The sequence below is a fragment of the Etheostoma cragini genome, chromosome 11 (assembly GCF_013103735.1).
Source record: "Etheostoma cragini isolate CJK2018 chromosome 11, CSU_Ecrag_1.0, whole genome shotgun sequence".
Lineage (NCBI taxonomy): Eukaryota > Metazoa > Chordata > Actinopteri > Perciformes > Percidae > Etheostoma > Etheostoma cragini.
Genome location: NC_048417.1, coordinates 10,138,980 through 10,151,631, shown reverse-complemented (window position 1 = coordinate 10,151,631; position 12,652 = coordinate 10,138,980). Strand labels below are relative to the sequence as shown.

The 12,652-nt window shown below is 38.2% G+C and overlaps 3 protein-coding genes across 4 annotated transcripts in view; 1 reads left to right on the top strand and 2 right to left on the bottom strand.

Annotated features, from left to right (window-relative positions):
- Positions 1-2,319: 2,319 nt before the first annotated feature.
- cln5 (CLN5 intracellular trafficking protein) lies at positions 2,320-5,218 on the bottom strand. The gene is made up of 4 exons (XM_034884678.1): positions 5,115-5,218; positions 4,125-4,299; positions 3,405-3,630; positions 2,320-2,950 (listed from the first exon to the last, which is right to left on the bottom strand). The coding sequence occupies exons 1-4, from the start codon at positions 5,216-5,218 to the stop codon at positions 2,463-2,465; spliced, it is 993 nt and encodes a 330-aa protein (XP_034740569.1). The 3' UTR covers positions 2,320-2,462.
- A 684-nt stretch (positions 5,219-5,902) lies between these two features.
- zgc:162944 (uncharacterized protein LOC569993 homolog) lies at positions 5,903-8,528 on the top strand. The gene is made up of 4 exons (XM_034884681.1): positions 5,903-6,160; positions 7,094-7,265; positions 7,506-7,704; positions 8,025-8,528. Exons 1-4 carry the CDS (start codon positions 5,966-5,968, stop codon positions 8,218-8,220), a joined length of 762 nt encoding a protein of 253 aa, XP_034740572.1. The 5' UTR covers positions 5,903-5,965; the 3' UTR covers positions 8,221-8,528.
- acod1 (aconitate decarboxylase 1) overlaps positions 8,381-12,652 on the bottom strand; it is a 25,696-nt gene continuing 21,424 nt past the window's right edge. Inside the window, exons 1-5 of one of the 2 annotated variants that reach the window (XM_034884674.1) lie at positions 11,579-11,652; positions 11,227-11,388; positions 10,673-10,762; positions 10,355-10,554; positions 8,381-9,668 (exon numbers count right to left, since the gene is read on the bottom strand). In XM_034884674.1, the coding sequence (XP_034740565.1) occupies positions 8,708-9,668; positions 10,355-10,554; positions 10,673-10,762; positions 11,227-11,388; positions 11,579-11,590 (1,425 nt within the window). In that variant the 5' untranslated portion in view covers positions 11,591-11,652 and the 3' untranslated portion in view covers positions 8,381-8,707. Of the gene's footprint in view, positions 9,669-10,354; positions 10,555-10,672; positions 10,763-11,226; positions 11,389-11,578; positions 11,653-12,652 lie in introns of those variants that run through there. The other variant, XM_034884675.1, reaches the window with a different exon arrangement.

Genomic DNA, 12,652 nt, shown 5'->3' with positions numbered 1-12,652 from the left:
TGATTTTGTTGCATGTGGGTGGTCCAAAAGGTTTTGAATGCACTGCCACAAGCTTTAAATTATTTATGAACACAGAGGAAAGATTTTAACAAGTAATTTCTTCCAAAACAAAACCAGCAAAACTGAAAGTTCCACTTCAGTTAGTAAATCAACCCATGTTGAAAAAAAGTTGCACTTCACCTGCTTGAATTTCACGAAAAGTAAGTACTTGCTTTGCTTTCTCACCAGATCTGATGAATCCTACTCAACTTCATGATGAAAAAAAGGAAAATGTGAAAGTTAGTTTAACATAAAATCAACATAAAAGGCGAGGTCAATCAAATAATGAGAAATTGCTAGCAAAGTCACAATCAAACCATTGAAGGTCTTATTAAAAGAGATATCATTTGACAAAAGATGTTTTCAAAAAAGGTTTTCAGTTGTGGAAAAACATTTGGACAACACTGTATGATAACAGGATCGGTAGATAACCCAGATATTTATTTTTTTCTGCCAGACTTCATTCCTTTTTTGCATGTCCTTTCATGTAACCAACCAGTGCTGTAGACTAAAACAGAGACACGTGTTGCAGTAAGTGCACACGTTTCTTAGGCTTTATTGGATTGAACTAAGTCTATTGATAAGTATTGGTCTTTTTTATCACTGATGTTGGATACCTGTGCTGATTGTCTGTGCTCTTATGCATTAGCGTCTCCATGGTACAGTTACATATCCTAATTTTACTTTTAATGATTTGTGCAATACATGAAATGGTTGCCGTGTCAGCAGCTTTAAAGTGATGGATGACTTTCGCTACCAGTTTCCTGTTGTTTCTGTTGGCTTTCATTGGGAATTTCAGTTGAGTAACACGTTTCATTTAAATACAGATAAACTACATAATTAAGATGTCAGTAATTGTTTTAACATCACTTGTTCAGAGTCCTCCAGTAAGTTTTATTTGGAGTACACTGTTGTTGACAATGCTGTCTTTTTAGTTTCGCTTATGTTTGGCAAGTACTTTGTCTACTTTGCTTAACTGGTCACCTGTCTTTAAATTAAAATTGTTTTAGACACGTGATCGTATACCAGTAATAAAGATTTATGAATGTACTCTTTGCATCGGTCCTTTTATTTTTTTAAACACTGTAGTCATTGCAATCAGTTAAATAAAATGCATAAGTAAGCTTTAGGAAATAGAGCAATTATAAAAACATATTTGTAAACAAGTGAAGACATTTAACAGTAAAAGGATTTTTTTTTTTTTTAAATGAAAGTGTAAAAACTGCAAAACATCTGTCAAAGCTAAATGATTAAAATGAATGTAATACCATCCTTGTCATGTTGGTGCTAATCACTTCCAGTGCTTTGCAATACTTGTATTGATCAAACATCTCAGAGCCTGCGAAGAAATGTGAAAAGTTTGATTTGAAATGGTCTCAGTATATGATATTGGATGATTATGGTATTTATGGCATACTACACAGTTTTTTCCTTTTAGTTGCAGATACTCTTTAGTATAATCTATGGAACAATTCACAAAATTATTTTTTTAAAAGCTCTTTTGTGTCTAGGCGAATTATTCCCACGTCTTCCAGAACCTTTGTAGTGTATTTAATGTGTAGTATATAAGAACCTGCTGGGGTTGGGAGGTTTTTTGAGAAAAAATACTTATAACACAGATGATAAAGTGCCTCTCATACATAAAGAATAACTTTGTAAAGATTTTCTACTCAGACATCTGACATCAAGAGTAATCAATCAATTATATGATTGACAGAAAATGTATCAAGCACTATTTTGTAAAAAAACAGATAATCTCACCACAAGGTCCATTAAGTGGCTGTTTTGGAGCTTTTGATCATATAGCATGATCTTCATGAGTTGTCATGGAATTTGAGTCCATGTTTTTCTGAGCACTCAAAACGAGTTCTTGTTCATGTTGCCTCAAACTGAGGTTCAAATGCATCACTGCACCAACAAAGGCAGGGGAGAAGAAGAATGCAAGCTACCAAATGGATGTATACACACACACACACACACACAATATATGTTATATTATGTGATTATACATATATGATATAGTTATATTAAATTATATATATATAAATATAAAATTATATGTATGTAAATATAAATTACATATAAATATATAATTAATAATATAAATGATCTGTTATATACATCCTTTTTTTTAAGGTTGTTTTGCAAATGTTTTATGAAGAAAAAGCATTAACATGTCTCAAGGATACTCAATTCATTGTTTCAGTCACTAAGTAAGCTTAAATGGCAGACATTTGCTGGTTTCAAATTCTTAAATGTGAACATATGCTACTTGTTTCCTAAGGTTCAAGGCTTTTTATTTGGTCATGTGCACAACAATAACAGTGGTGATCGTTGGCAATGAAAATCTCAGTCTTAACAGATTAACCATTAATAAAAAATGATTTGCAGCCCTTAATGAAAACACTTTAAAAATTTTGAAGTTAAGGCAAAGGCACCTCTTCATACGTAATCTGTACATAAGGAGGCTTCATTGGCAGACGCCAGTACTCAAAGTTGTAGTACAGGTAGAAGCTCTTGTCCAACACAACCTTTTTATAAGCCTCCAACAGACTTATGGCAAAGTCTATAAATGACTGGTGTGGTCTAAATGTGTGGTAAAATTTACGAATGTCCAGTGCCAGATTCTTCAGAGCAGGCTGTCCGAATATGGCGCTGTCGTTGCCGAGATAAGTTGGCTCTCCGCTGTACAGGTAGATCTTGGTGTAGTTGGTTTTTGATCTGCTGGATAGTTTGGCTCCGAGCTCAGTCAGTTTCCTGTACGTGCGGTGGACAAACTGGGAGCAGTCGTAAGACTCAAACCACACTGTGGCATTGGGGCTTGGGTCTGAGCGAACGGTCCACGTCTCATAGTAGATCCCAGTCTCATTGTCGTCCCGGACCCACTGAGCCATGTCATTGAACTCTCTCCCTGGACAAAGATATTTTAATACCAGAAGTGTCAGGAAGCAGGAAGTCCAACAAAGGGAGGGTAAAATAATTTTACCAACAAGGGGCTTGAATGGTTTAACGTACCATACTTTTTTTTGGCATGCTATACGATAGGGCCGCTCGATTATGTAAAAAATAATCACTATTATTTTGAGAAATATTGAAATCACAATTATTTAACACGATTAGTCAAACATTTGGATAAACTTTCAGTGTCCTTTATCTCACAGAAAGAGTCTCTGGATCAGAATAAAATCTGTCACACATTACTTTGCACAGCTAATGAACAATTCCGGATACATAACACAATTGCATCACACGTCGCATTTTCACTCACTATTACCACTACTAGCCTACTGTTATAACTAAACATTTTTTCTTTCTTTGTGCTTCTATGATCAAAGATATATAAAATTACAAATGTGAAGTCTTACCTTTGAGTTCTCCTATTTTCTCCAAGGTGCCGTTTTGTGACCAGTGTAAGTCATCGATGCCTTCGAAGAAGCAGGCAGCTCCTTGGTTGCACCAGAAAGGCGCGTAGGCCTCGGGCCTGATGTGAGGGAAGGTGCAGTTACCAAGCTGAAACAGCTCATACCACTCCATGGTGTAGTTTGCCCCCGTATCTGAACTGCTGAACCCAATGGCATCATGCATGATATGCTGTGGACCAAACAGAAACATTACATTGGCTCCCTGCTTGTGGGTAGACATGGTGAAAGTTGTGTTTCTTTAAACAGATCACAAGTTGCTATTCCATTTTTAGAGCACTGCTATCTTTGATTACCTGTCTGTGTCAGATATAACCTGTTGTAACATCTACAGTGCTTCAGTAGTACCTTCATCTCAAATTTCAGAAAATATAATCATCAACACAAAAAACTACCTTTTATCAAAACTCTGTTTTTCTAACTAAACATGAGGAATTACTTCATGTAATTGAAACAAATGAAAACAAAACAAAATCTCAATTAATAATAGAAATACATTCATTCAAAGTAGATGGTAAAAATGTAAAGAGAAAGATTTAGCATCTACAGCATCACAAATTAGTTTGATGTATTTCTGCAAACTCTGGAAACCCAAACTCTGACCTCAATGTGGTGATGTAGAAAGAAATATCAGTAACATGAAAAAAAAATGATTCATGTACATACAATTTTCCCCAGCAAATCTCCATATTTGAATTCCCACACAGGTGTTTGCAGTCGATAAACTGAGATGACATCGCTGTCTCTCATGAGGGGAATCCTTCCATCCCGGTCCCCAGTGGGACAGAACGGGTAGAGAGCTTTACAGTAGGAGTCCACATCAGGGCGACGATCAAACCGCCTGTTGATTATTGATGCATTAATTAATAGATAGATAGATAGATAGATAGATAGATACTTTATTAGTCCCAATGTACTTTTACTGGTGGGGCTCTGGGTGCAGTACAATTGCATTTATTTAAAAATAGTCATTCACTAACAACATTTACAAGGTGTCTTTCAGATTGTAAAATTTTGCCTCAAAGGTTGCAGACTTTAAAAAAAACACACTGTGTGTGTGTGTGTGTGTTGGTGTGTGTGTGTGTGTGTGTGTGTGTGTGTTATGTATACCCTAGGGTGGGTGGGATCAGGGTTGTTGTTTGTACATTTGTACTGTGAAAACTTGGAAAAATAAAGTTACAAAAAAATGTAAGTACTCAGGTAAACTACATAATACACACACATACATGTATACATGTATACATACATACAAACACACACGCACACTTAGTTACTAGTCATGTGGACGCACCAAACTTGGTAAACTGGCTTCAACTCGGGACATTCTAAAACGCTTAACGTGAAAAAGCTTAACGTGGTTTAATGTAGCTAAACAACGATCAATAATTACTATATCTGCCATGACCATATCTTGTCATGATCGCTTAAGACTGTCAAAAAATTAATAAACAGAAATCCAACAATTATAAAAGTTATCTCATATTGACGTTTTCTTTATCATTGGTGTCTATGGCGAGGAAAAGGACAAACAATGGTATTTTAAGACTTAATCAATCGGACGTTAGCTCATAAAGTTTCTCTGAACAGATGCTCAGTTTTCGAGCTAGCTGTCACATGACTTCACTGGTGGCAGAAGAAGGTTTCCTGTCGTCGTACCTGTATGGAACGGGCCACTGCTGCAGTCCGTTCTCTCTGAACTGAGCCACAACGTGAAGAAACAGGAGCAGGTTAAACCACAGAACAGTTTCTGTGTGAGTCATGGTAAACAACGCAAAAAAGCAGACAAAAATGAAGAAGTTACGATGATAGCGTTCCCATGATCGAAATGATCCTTCCCCGTCCTCTCATCTCGAACTTCCTCATTACAGGTCACATGGCTTTGTTGATGAAACGAAATCACATGACATTATTATTCTCGTAAAAAACATGGGCAGTATATTAAAATGAACGGTCTATGTGTGAAAGTAACGTTGTACACAATCTGGAAATAAATAAAAGTAGGGAATAAATAAAAGTAAATAAAATAAAAGTAGGGAATAAATCTAAAGTGTGAATAGACTAATAATATGATTTATATATGAAACAATAAAGAAAAATAATAATTGATATAGGAATAAATAAATAAATAATAAGAATATAGACAAGTAACAATATGTACTTTCTCCAAAGTTAGTATGTATTTATCTATTCTAAATCTATCATGCTCATTTACCGGTATACTTTTGATTGCTGTGATACAAAGGACCCGATAACTATAGCAACTGAAATAAAAACAAGAATCTACACTTAAACTATTTGTTTGTACAAATGATGACACTGGATAAAATTAAATTGAAGTGAAGAGGGAAAATAAAATAATAAAAAGATGAAACACTGCAGCTGCATGTTCTGAATGGCAGCAGTGCTCAGATTTAGACACAAGATGGCGCGGAAGCACCTGAAACCCTGGTTAATGCAGATATTAAGACGTAGAAGAAGAGGGCGTCCTCTCCGCTGACAGGTCCGCCATGCTCACCCTCCTGCACCACTGTAGTCGTAACTTTTTGACATTCAGCACAATTCAGAGAGCTAATAGAAGTTACTACACGACACAGATGGGTAAGCGCGTGGCTGTGGTGTTGGCAGGCTGTGGAGTTTATGATGGCAGTGAGATCCACGAGGCCTCCGCTGTTTTGGTCCACCTGAGCAGAAGAGGTGCAAGTGTAAGTTGTTAAGTCAGCTTTGATCTGCAAGTGTCGATACTATATGTTGTGAAGTTACGTACATTGCATTGCATTACATTACATACATACATACATACATACATACATACATACATACATACATACATACATACATACATACATACATACATACCTACATACATACCCTTATTATCAGTAGCCTATAATATGGCCTGATGCAGTGCAACACACGTGGTAGATTCGTCCCTACAATTGTTTTAATTGTGTGTGTGTGTGTGTGTGACAATAGAAGGTTGAATACACTGCTGCGGGCTTTCGGGGCGGGTCAGGTGGGCCAAATTGCCATCCACATTGTTTGATGCACTCCGATTCTGGTAAACTAAGTTACACATATTGTGCATGACTTTTAAATGACAGGTTCACTTTTTAAACTTTTCACTTTTCTAACTAATGCTCATATGAGTTATTGATCACTGTAAGTGTTTCTCCGTAGTAACGGACCATTCTTGCTCCCTTCTTAACATGATTCCAGTGATGGGATGACCAAATCCAAAGTCCAGAGCTAGACAAATTGGGTATCTTTTCAGTTACCAGTTAAAGTTCTTTTAAGTATGAAATTACTTCTCTGTGTTACTATTCTTCTGACACAGCTCGGCAAGGAATCCTAAGGAGAGATATTATTGTAAACTAAATAGTTATCAACACTTTTGATAACTGATTAAGTCGTTTATCAAGGACAAATGCATCTTCCCCAATGAGAAACCTGACTGCTTTTTCAATTTTTATATGATTTTATTTCATATGAGAATGAAATGTTGGTCTGACAAAAAAAAGCAATACGCTAACGTAATGTTAAAGTTCAGGACCTTGTCATGGATATTTTCTTATATTTATTCCCATTTTGTAGGCTGAAGAATTAATTAGTCCTCACCTTTGCTTCATTTACTACAGGTAAACATGTTTGCCCCAAACATTGAGCAGATGCACGTGGTGAATCACCTGAAAGGCGAACCGTCTGAAGAGAAGAGAAATGTGTTGGTGGAGAGCGCGAGACTGGCCCGTGGAGACATCCAGGACCTGTCTAAACTCAGCGTTAAAGACCACGATGCTGTTATCTTCCCAGGTTCGCTCACCATAACACTATAGCCCAGTGTTTTACAAAGAGGATCCCATCCTATGTTCTTGTGACAAGATTTGTTGATTCAGTCAGAATACACAGACACATGTTTTGAGGCACTCTTTGCTAGCGCAAGGTTTGATGAAAGATTGTGTGCGTTTTGTTACCATTAATATCCCTAAAACCTTGATCTACCAACGAGTGCTTGAATGAATTCAATAATCAAATTTTTGCAATGTCTTGCAGGAGGTTTTGGTGCAGCGAAGAACCTCTGTACGTGGGCCACAAAGGGGAAGGACTGCTCCGTTAATGACGAGGTTAAGGCCACGCTGCAGGCGTTCCACGGTGAGGGTAAACCCATCGGCCTCTGCTGCATCTCACCTGTCCTGGCTGCCAAGGTGTTTACCGGCTGCGAGGTCACCGTCGGTATAGAAAAGGATGACAAGTGAGTCCAACTTGCCTGAGAAGCCCAAATGTCCGCTGATTTGACAAATCAGTTGTCTTTATTGCATTTGGCTGTATTTCCATGTCTGTGTAAATACACTTAGAGCAACAAAAAGCCTTGTATGTGTACACGTTAACATATATTTAGAGTTTTTCACCTCCAATTTGTATTCTTAGTTAATTTTACACTAGTCTTGTACAGTCCAAGAGCTTGCCACATGTCTTTTCACTACACGTATTGTTGGTGTATGTCACAAATAAACCTATGAATCCTTATAAAGAGCTTAATATAGTGTGGTGCCTCTTTTTTATCTTTCTCAGGTATCCCGACACTACCGACACTGCAGCGGCCATCAACCAGTTGGGCTGCAAGCACGTGAGTAAGGGCGTCAGCGAGAGCCACGTGGATGAGAAGAACAAGCTGGTCACCACCTCTGCGTTCATGTGCAAAGCTCCAATACATGAGATATTTGATGGAATCGGAGCGATGGTGCAGGATGTTTTGAAACTTGCTTGAGTTGTACTAGAAAGATGGTGGAAACAGAAAGAAAAGAATGGGGTGCAGTTGTTTAAGAAAGCTTAATAGTTGCTGCCTGCTGAACTGAGATATAATGATGTTATAACAGTAACTCGATTGAAAAGCACTTCCAGATACTTAAAATATACATGTTTGTAAGTGTAATGTGTACTAAATGGTCTGATTTTTTTTTTTTTGCCAAAATCTCCATTTGACTAAATCTTATTGGATTATATTCCAATGCAGTGGATCTGTATGATGATGGTAATGCTAATCACATTTTAGAAAGTAAACGGCAAACCTTGTACCAAAAAAAAATGCAATAAAATGAAACTGTTCCCTTTTTTTTTTTAATTACTTTATTTCTTACTTCATGGCAGAAACAAATTAATAAAAAATATTTAGATTAAAATTCTTGTTGAAAAGTTTTAAATGACTTCACACTGATATAACACTCCCTGCATTGGCTTTATCAAACCCTGAATAATTACAAACTCCTTGTGCTGTATACCTGCTCATGTTGACTACTTGTCATTCTCAGATATGAACCCAAGATTGAGCATTCTCTCACTCTCTCAATGTTTCCTGTCACTTCAATTACACCCTCCACTCCCTCTGTGCACAACACTGAAGAAGCATTAACACTGAACTTCTCCACCAGGTCCTTCTGAGTCAGCGGCTTCCTCCAGTGGCCATAAAAGGTGTCACATCTGGCTACATATCTCTGCCCCTGATATGTCTCCATCTCAACTTCACAGTACATCTTGTCAAAGCTGGGTTGGTTGTCTTTAGGGGTCTCCACCTTGACTTTGGACAAAAGTTCCTTCAGAGCAGGCCGGTTAATCTGGACTTCACTGAAGGAGGGCACTGTCACTTTGTTATCCAGCAGGGCGGAAGCGGCGTTGAACTGAAATGAGTGCCTGGCTTGGTGCTCTGTGGCAGGGGAGGGGCAGTCAACGTACTTGGATGGAGGCACTCGAAGTGTGACGTGCCTGATCTGGCTGAGGTCAAAGTTCCTGACTGTGTTTTCAAGCTTTGCCCGGGCTGCCAGCGCTGCATCCACAACCCAGTGCATCCCCAGGTGAGCAGGGATGCGCTTGAAGGCCACATCCTGATCTTCCAGAATCCATTTAAAGTCACTAGAATTAGGAATTGCCATTGCTGAAGGACTGTAGTCCTTGTAGTAAACCCCGAACCCGCAGTTCATATCCAAGATGGCTGGATTCCCCTCCAGTCCCATCTGGGCCAGCTGTGCGGCCTCCAGGCCTTTCCGGGCAGCATTTCCAATATGCAGAGGTTTGGTTTGCGTGGCAGCGTTGGCCAAAGGAGCCCCGGCAGAGGAGGCTGCGATAGCGAGAGCATTAGCACACTCCACAGGGGACAGACCCAGGAGCTTAGCTGAGGCTGCAGCGCTACCCATCACCCCGACAACACTGGGAGGGTGGAATCTGAGAGTGTTGGAAAAGATGACCAAAACAGTTGGATCTATTTGAATTTCATAATGAATTAAGATAAAAGCTGATGATTATAGCTAAATATTATATAGTTGACACATTGATTAGTTGTCAAATAATTGTCAGAGTAATTCATAGTGAAAATAACCGTACAGCCCTATCTGACACTTCTAGTAAAAACATTTTTTTACTTGTATTTGTTTTGCTTCCAGTAGGTTTTGAGACATTTATCTCTGAGATTTCTGCTGGTACCGTTTGTGGTGCTCACATCATAATCATATTCAAAAAACATATTTGAAAAACTTGACAGCAACTTTTCTTTTATTGAATAATCAACAGACCGAGCGGTTTCTTGGAAGTAATTTCTACTGAAGAAATATTCTTCATGAAAACTTTAGACAGCAGGGTGTATGCATTATCAAGGTGGGGGAGAGTTTCTGAAAAGAGAGAGGTCTCTATTGAATATCCTTTTTCAATGCTGTGAGTACCACAAACTAAAATCCATTTACCACCTCCATTACTAAAACCATAAACTAAAAACCTAAAACTATCTGCATGGCTAGATACCACTAGAGGTAGGTGTTGGACTTCTTGTGATTTGGTTGAATTAACCGTTTAAAATATTTCCAGTGGACAGCAGACTCAAAAAGTCTGATGTGGGTTCATGTTAAATATCTCACCTCTCGGGGATGTTGTAGGCCTCTCTGGAGAACCTCATAAGTCTGCCCTGCACCTCAATTCCAACATTGAAGGCTAGCAGCAGGTCAAGACCTGAGGGCTGGCTGGGCAGTGTCTCGGCGAGGGCCAGCAGGGCAGGAAGCACAGCTCCAGAGGGATGAGTAGCAGGGTGCCAAGTGTCATCAAAGTCCATGGAGTGAACCTGTTACAAAACGATGTGTTTCAACAGATAATCAGAGCTTGAATACCATGATAATCAGAGCCCCCATACCATGTTTATGTTTTCTATATATAATATGTTTTTATTTGACTGTTCTTACCGCAATGCCATTGACAAATGCAGCATAATGAGGAGGAAGAGTCATCTCTGATTTACCCCAAACACTGCTCCTCTGGTGAGACGTGAACAACTGCAATCAGACAACAATATAAGCATAAGTGTGCAATTAAATATGGATGTTACTGAGCTCAGTAGTGACGTTCCTAATTTTTGACAAACAAAATAATGAACTAATAGCAGCATGAAAGGGATAATATCAACTAATTGGTCCATTAAGAAAGCCCTGGAAGCAAGATTATAATGTCAACATCTCATTGAAATGGAAATGGATCACTGTGCAAAATAGTTTAATTAGTATATTTGTCAGCTGCACTTGACAAACAGTAGCTTAGTATTTCAATTTTTGATCAACAACAACAACTTCTGATAAGGCCAAATAAGGACATATTTGATGATGGTCACAGGTCGACACTAATAAAAACAGAATTAAGGGTTGACAGGTTAACATACATATTTAGATTGTATTTATTCCAAAGTGTTTTAGCAGGTAAACAGTAGTATACCACACTACTTCAGTTAAGCAGTTTATTGTACCTGGCTGTATGTGAGAGCCTTGTTAAAGACAGCTGTCCTGGTTCCTAACAGCCCAACACCCAGGGTGTCCAGCATCATCCTTTTGCTCCTGTTAATCACACCATCTGTCAGCTGGGTGGTGTTGAGGGCATGGATAGCAGCTCCAAAGCTCTCTGTAATACCCTGGAAAGGTGAAACAGGGCCAGTCAGATGTAAACCTCCCCAGTGAGAGAACAGTTGTGGAGTACCTTTTTCAGGCTAAAGAAGTTAAAATATGCTGCGTCTAACCCCAAAACGGTTTCTCAAAAGGTGCCGGAATTGAACCTCATACAGTGAAACAGTGAAAATATGTAAATATAAAAGAAAACAATACCTTGCGCAGCATTGTTGTAGTTCAACAATGTCTTCAAGTGACAAAACATCCAAGTGCAGCTGCATTTTATAGGTAGTGACACTGTCTGAATGTTGGTCTTCCAAAATTCCAAAGCGGGTCAAACACACATTGTGAGAAGTAGGAACTTTCACAATGACTGGACGTTGTCTTTGATTTGTCTGTTGTTTTTTTTGGTATTGGCAAATCTCCTCATAATTCAAACAAAAATAATCACAGTGACCACATGCTGTATTTTTGTTGTGAGAATATGAACGTGTTACAATTATTTGATTTAGGGTCAAATAACGGATTTGGGAAGAGAAAAATATCGTCTGTCTTTCACAACCAGATTTGAGATGACAGACGGTGGAAATTCAGCTCTTTGCAAAGGGAAGTTTTGAACAGGGAAATGAATCTCCAGCAACACTCAAACGAGCACATGACAAACTGATGTGTAATTTCAAACAGCTGGCAAAATGTTATTTGCATGTTGAACGGCACCTTTCATTGAGTTATATTATAATAAAACATTCTGTTTTTCATCACTAACAAATACATCTAAGCGCATTTTTAATGTTGTAGTTTTTCAATGTGGAGCCAATTTTAGACACTAACCTTTTGAGTCTGATGCAACCACACATTCCTATGAGATGAACTTAAGTAGCCCTTCATCGACACCACCCGTCCTGTTCAAATATGCTTTTATGAAGTGTTCATAAACTGGATGGTATTTAACAGTAAAAGTATGTATGTAACAACATTTTTTTCTCTCCATACAATTGAAAACAATGTTTATGTTGATTTAGTAAAGTTGGCATTCATACTACCAACACCTGATGTGACAAATGCTGGACCTTCATCATCGTTTACTCTAAATAAACTATTTTAACTTTTTTTCATCACTTCAACAATTTCAATAATTAATACATTACTTTCTTCTTCTGTCCTTGCGTGCTGCTAACTGGTTTACACTGTAAACAGCAACATGTGGTGTTTATGGGCAGTTATTGTAAAGGTACGATGATCACCATCACACCAATTTGTAATCCCATGTGTTTCCTACTTAACACAAAG

Excerpts from the sequence above, each read along its gene's own strand:
- cln5 (XM_034884678.1), bottom strand. The coding sequence starts at position 5,218 with ATGACTCACACAGAAACTGTTCTGTGGTTTAACCTGCTCCTGTTTCTT. Across the intron at positions 4,300-5,114 it reads CAGTGGCCCGTTCCATACAG|GCGGTTTGATCGTCGCCCTG; the intron begins GTACGACGACAG and ends AATAATCAACAG. Across the intron at positions 3,631-4,124 it reads GAGATTTGCTGGGGAAAATT|CATATCATGCATGATGCCAT; the intron begins GTATGTACATGA and ends TTTGGTCCACAG.
- zgc:162944 (XM_034884681.1), top strand. The coding sequence starts at position 5,966 with ATGCTCACCCTCCTGCACCACTGTAGTCGTAACTTTTTGACATTCAGC. Across the intron at positions 6,161-7,093 it reads TGAGCAGAAGAGGTGCAAGT|GTAAACATGTTTGCCCCAAA; the intron begins GTAAGTTGTTAA and ends CATTTACTACAG. Across the intron at positions 7,266-7,505 it reads CGATGCTGTTATCTTCCCAG|GAGGTTTTGGTGCAGCGAAG; the intron begins GTTCGCTCACCA and ends AATGTCTTGCAG.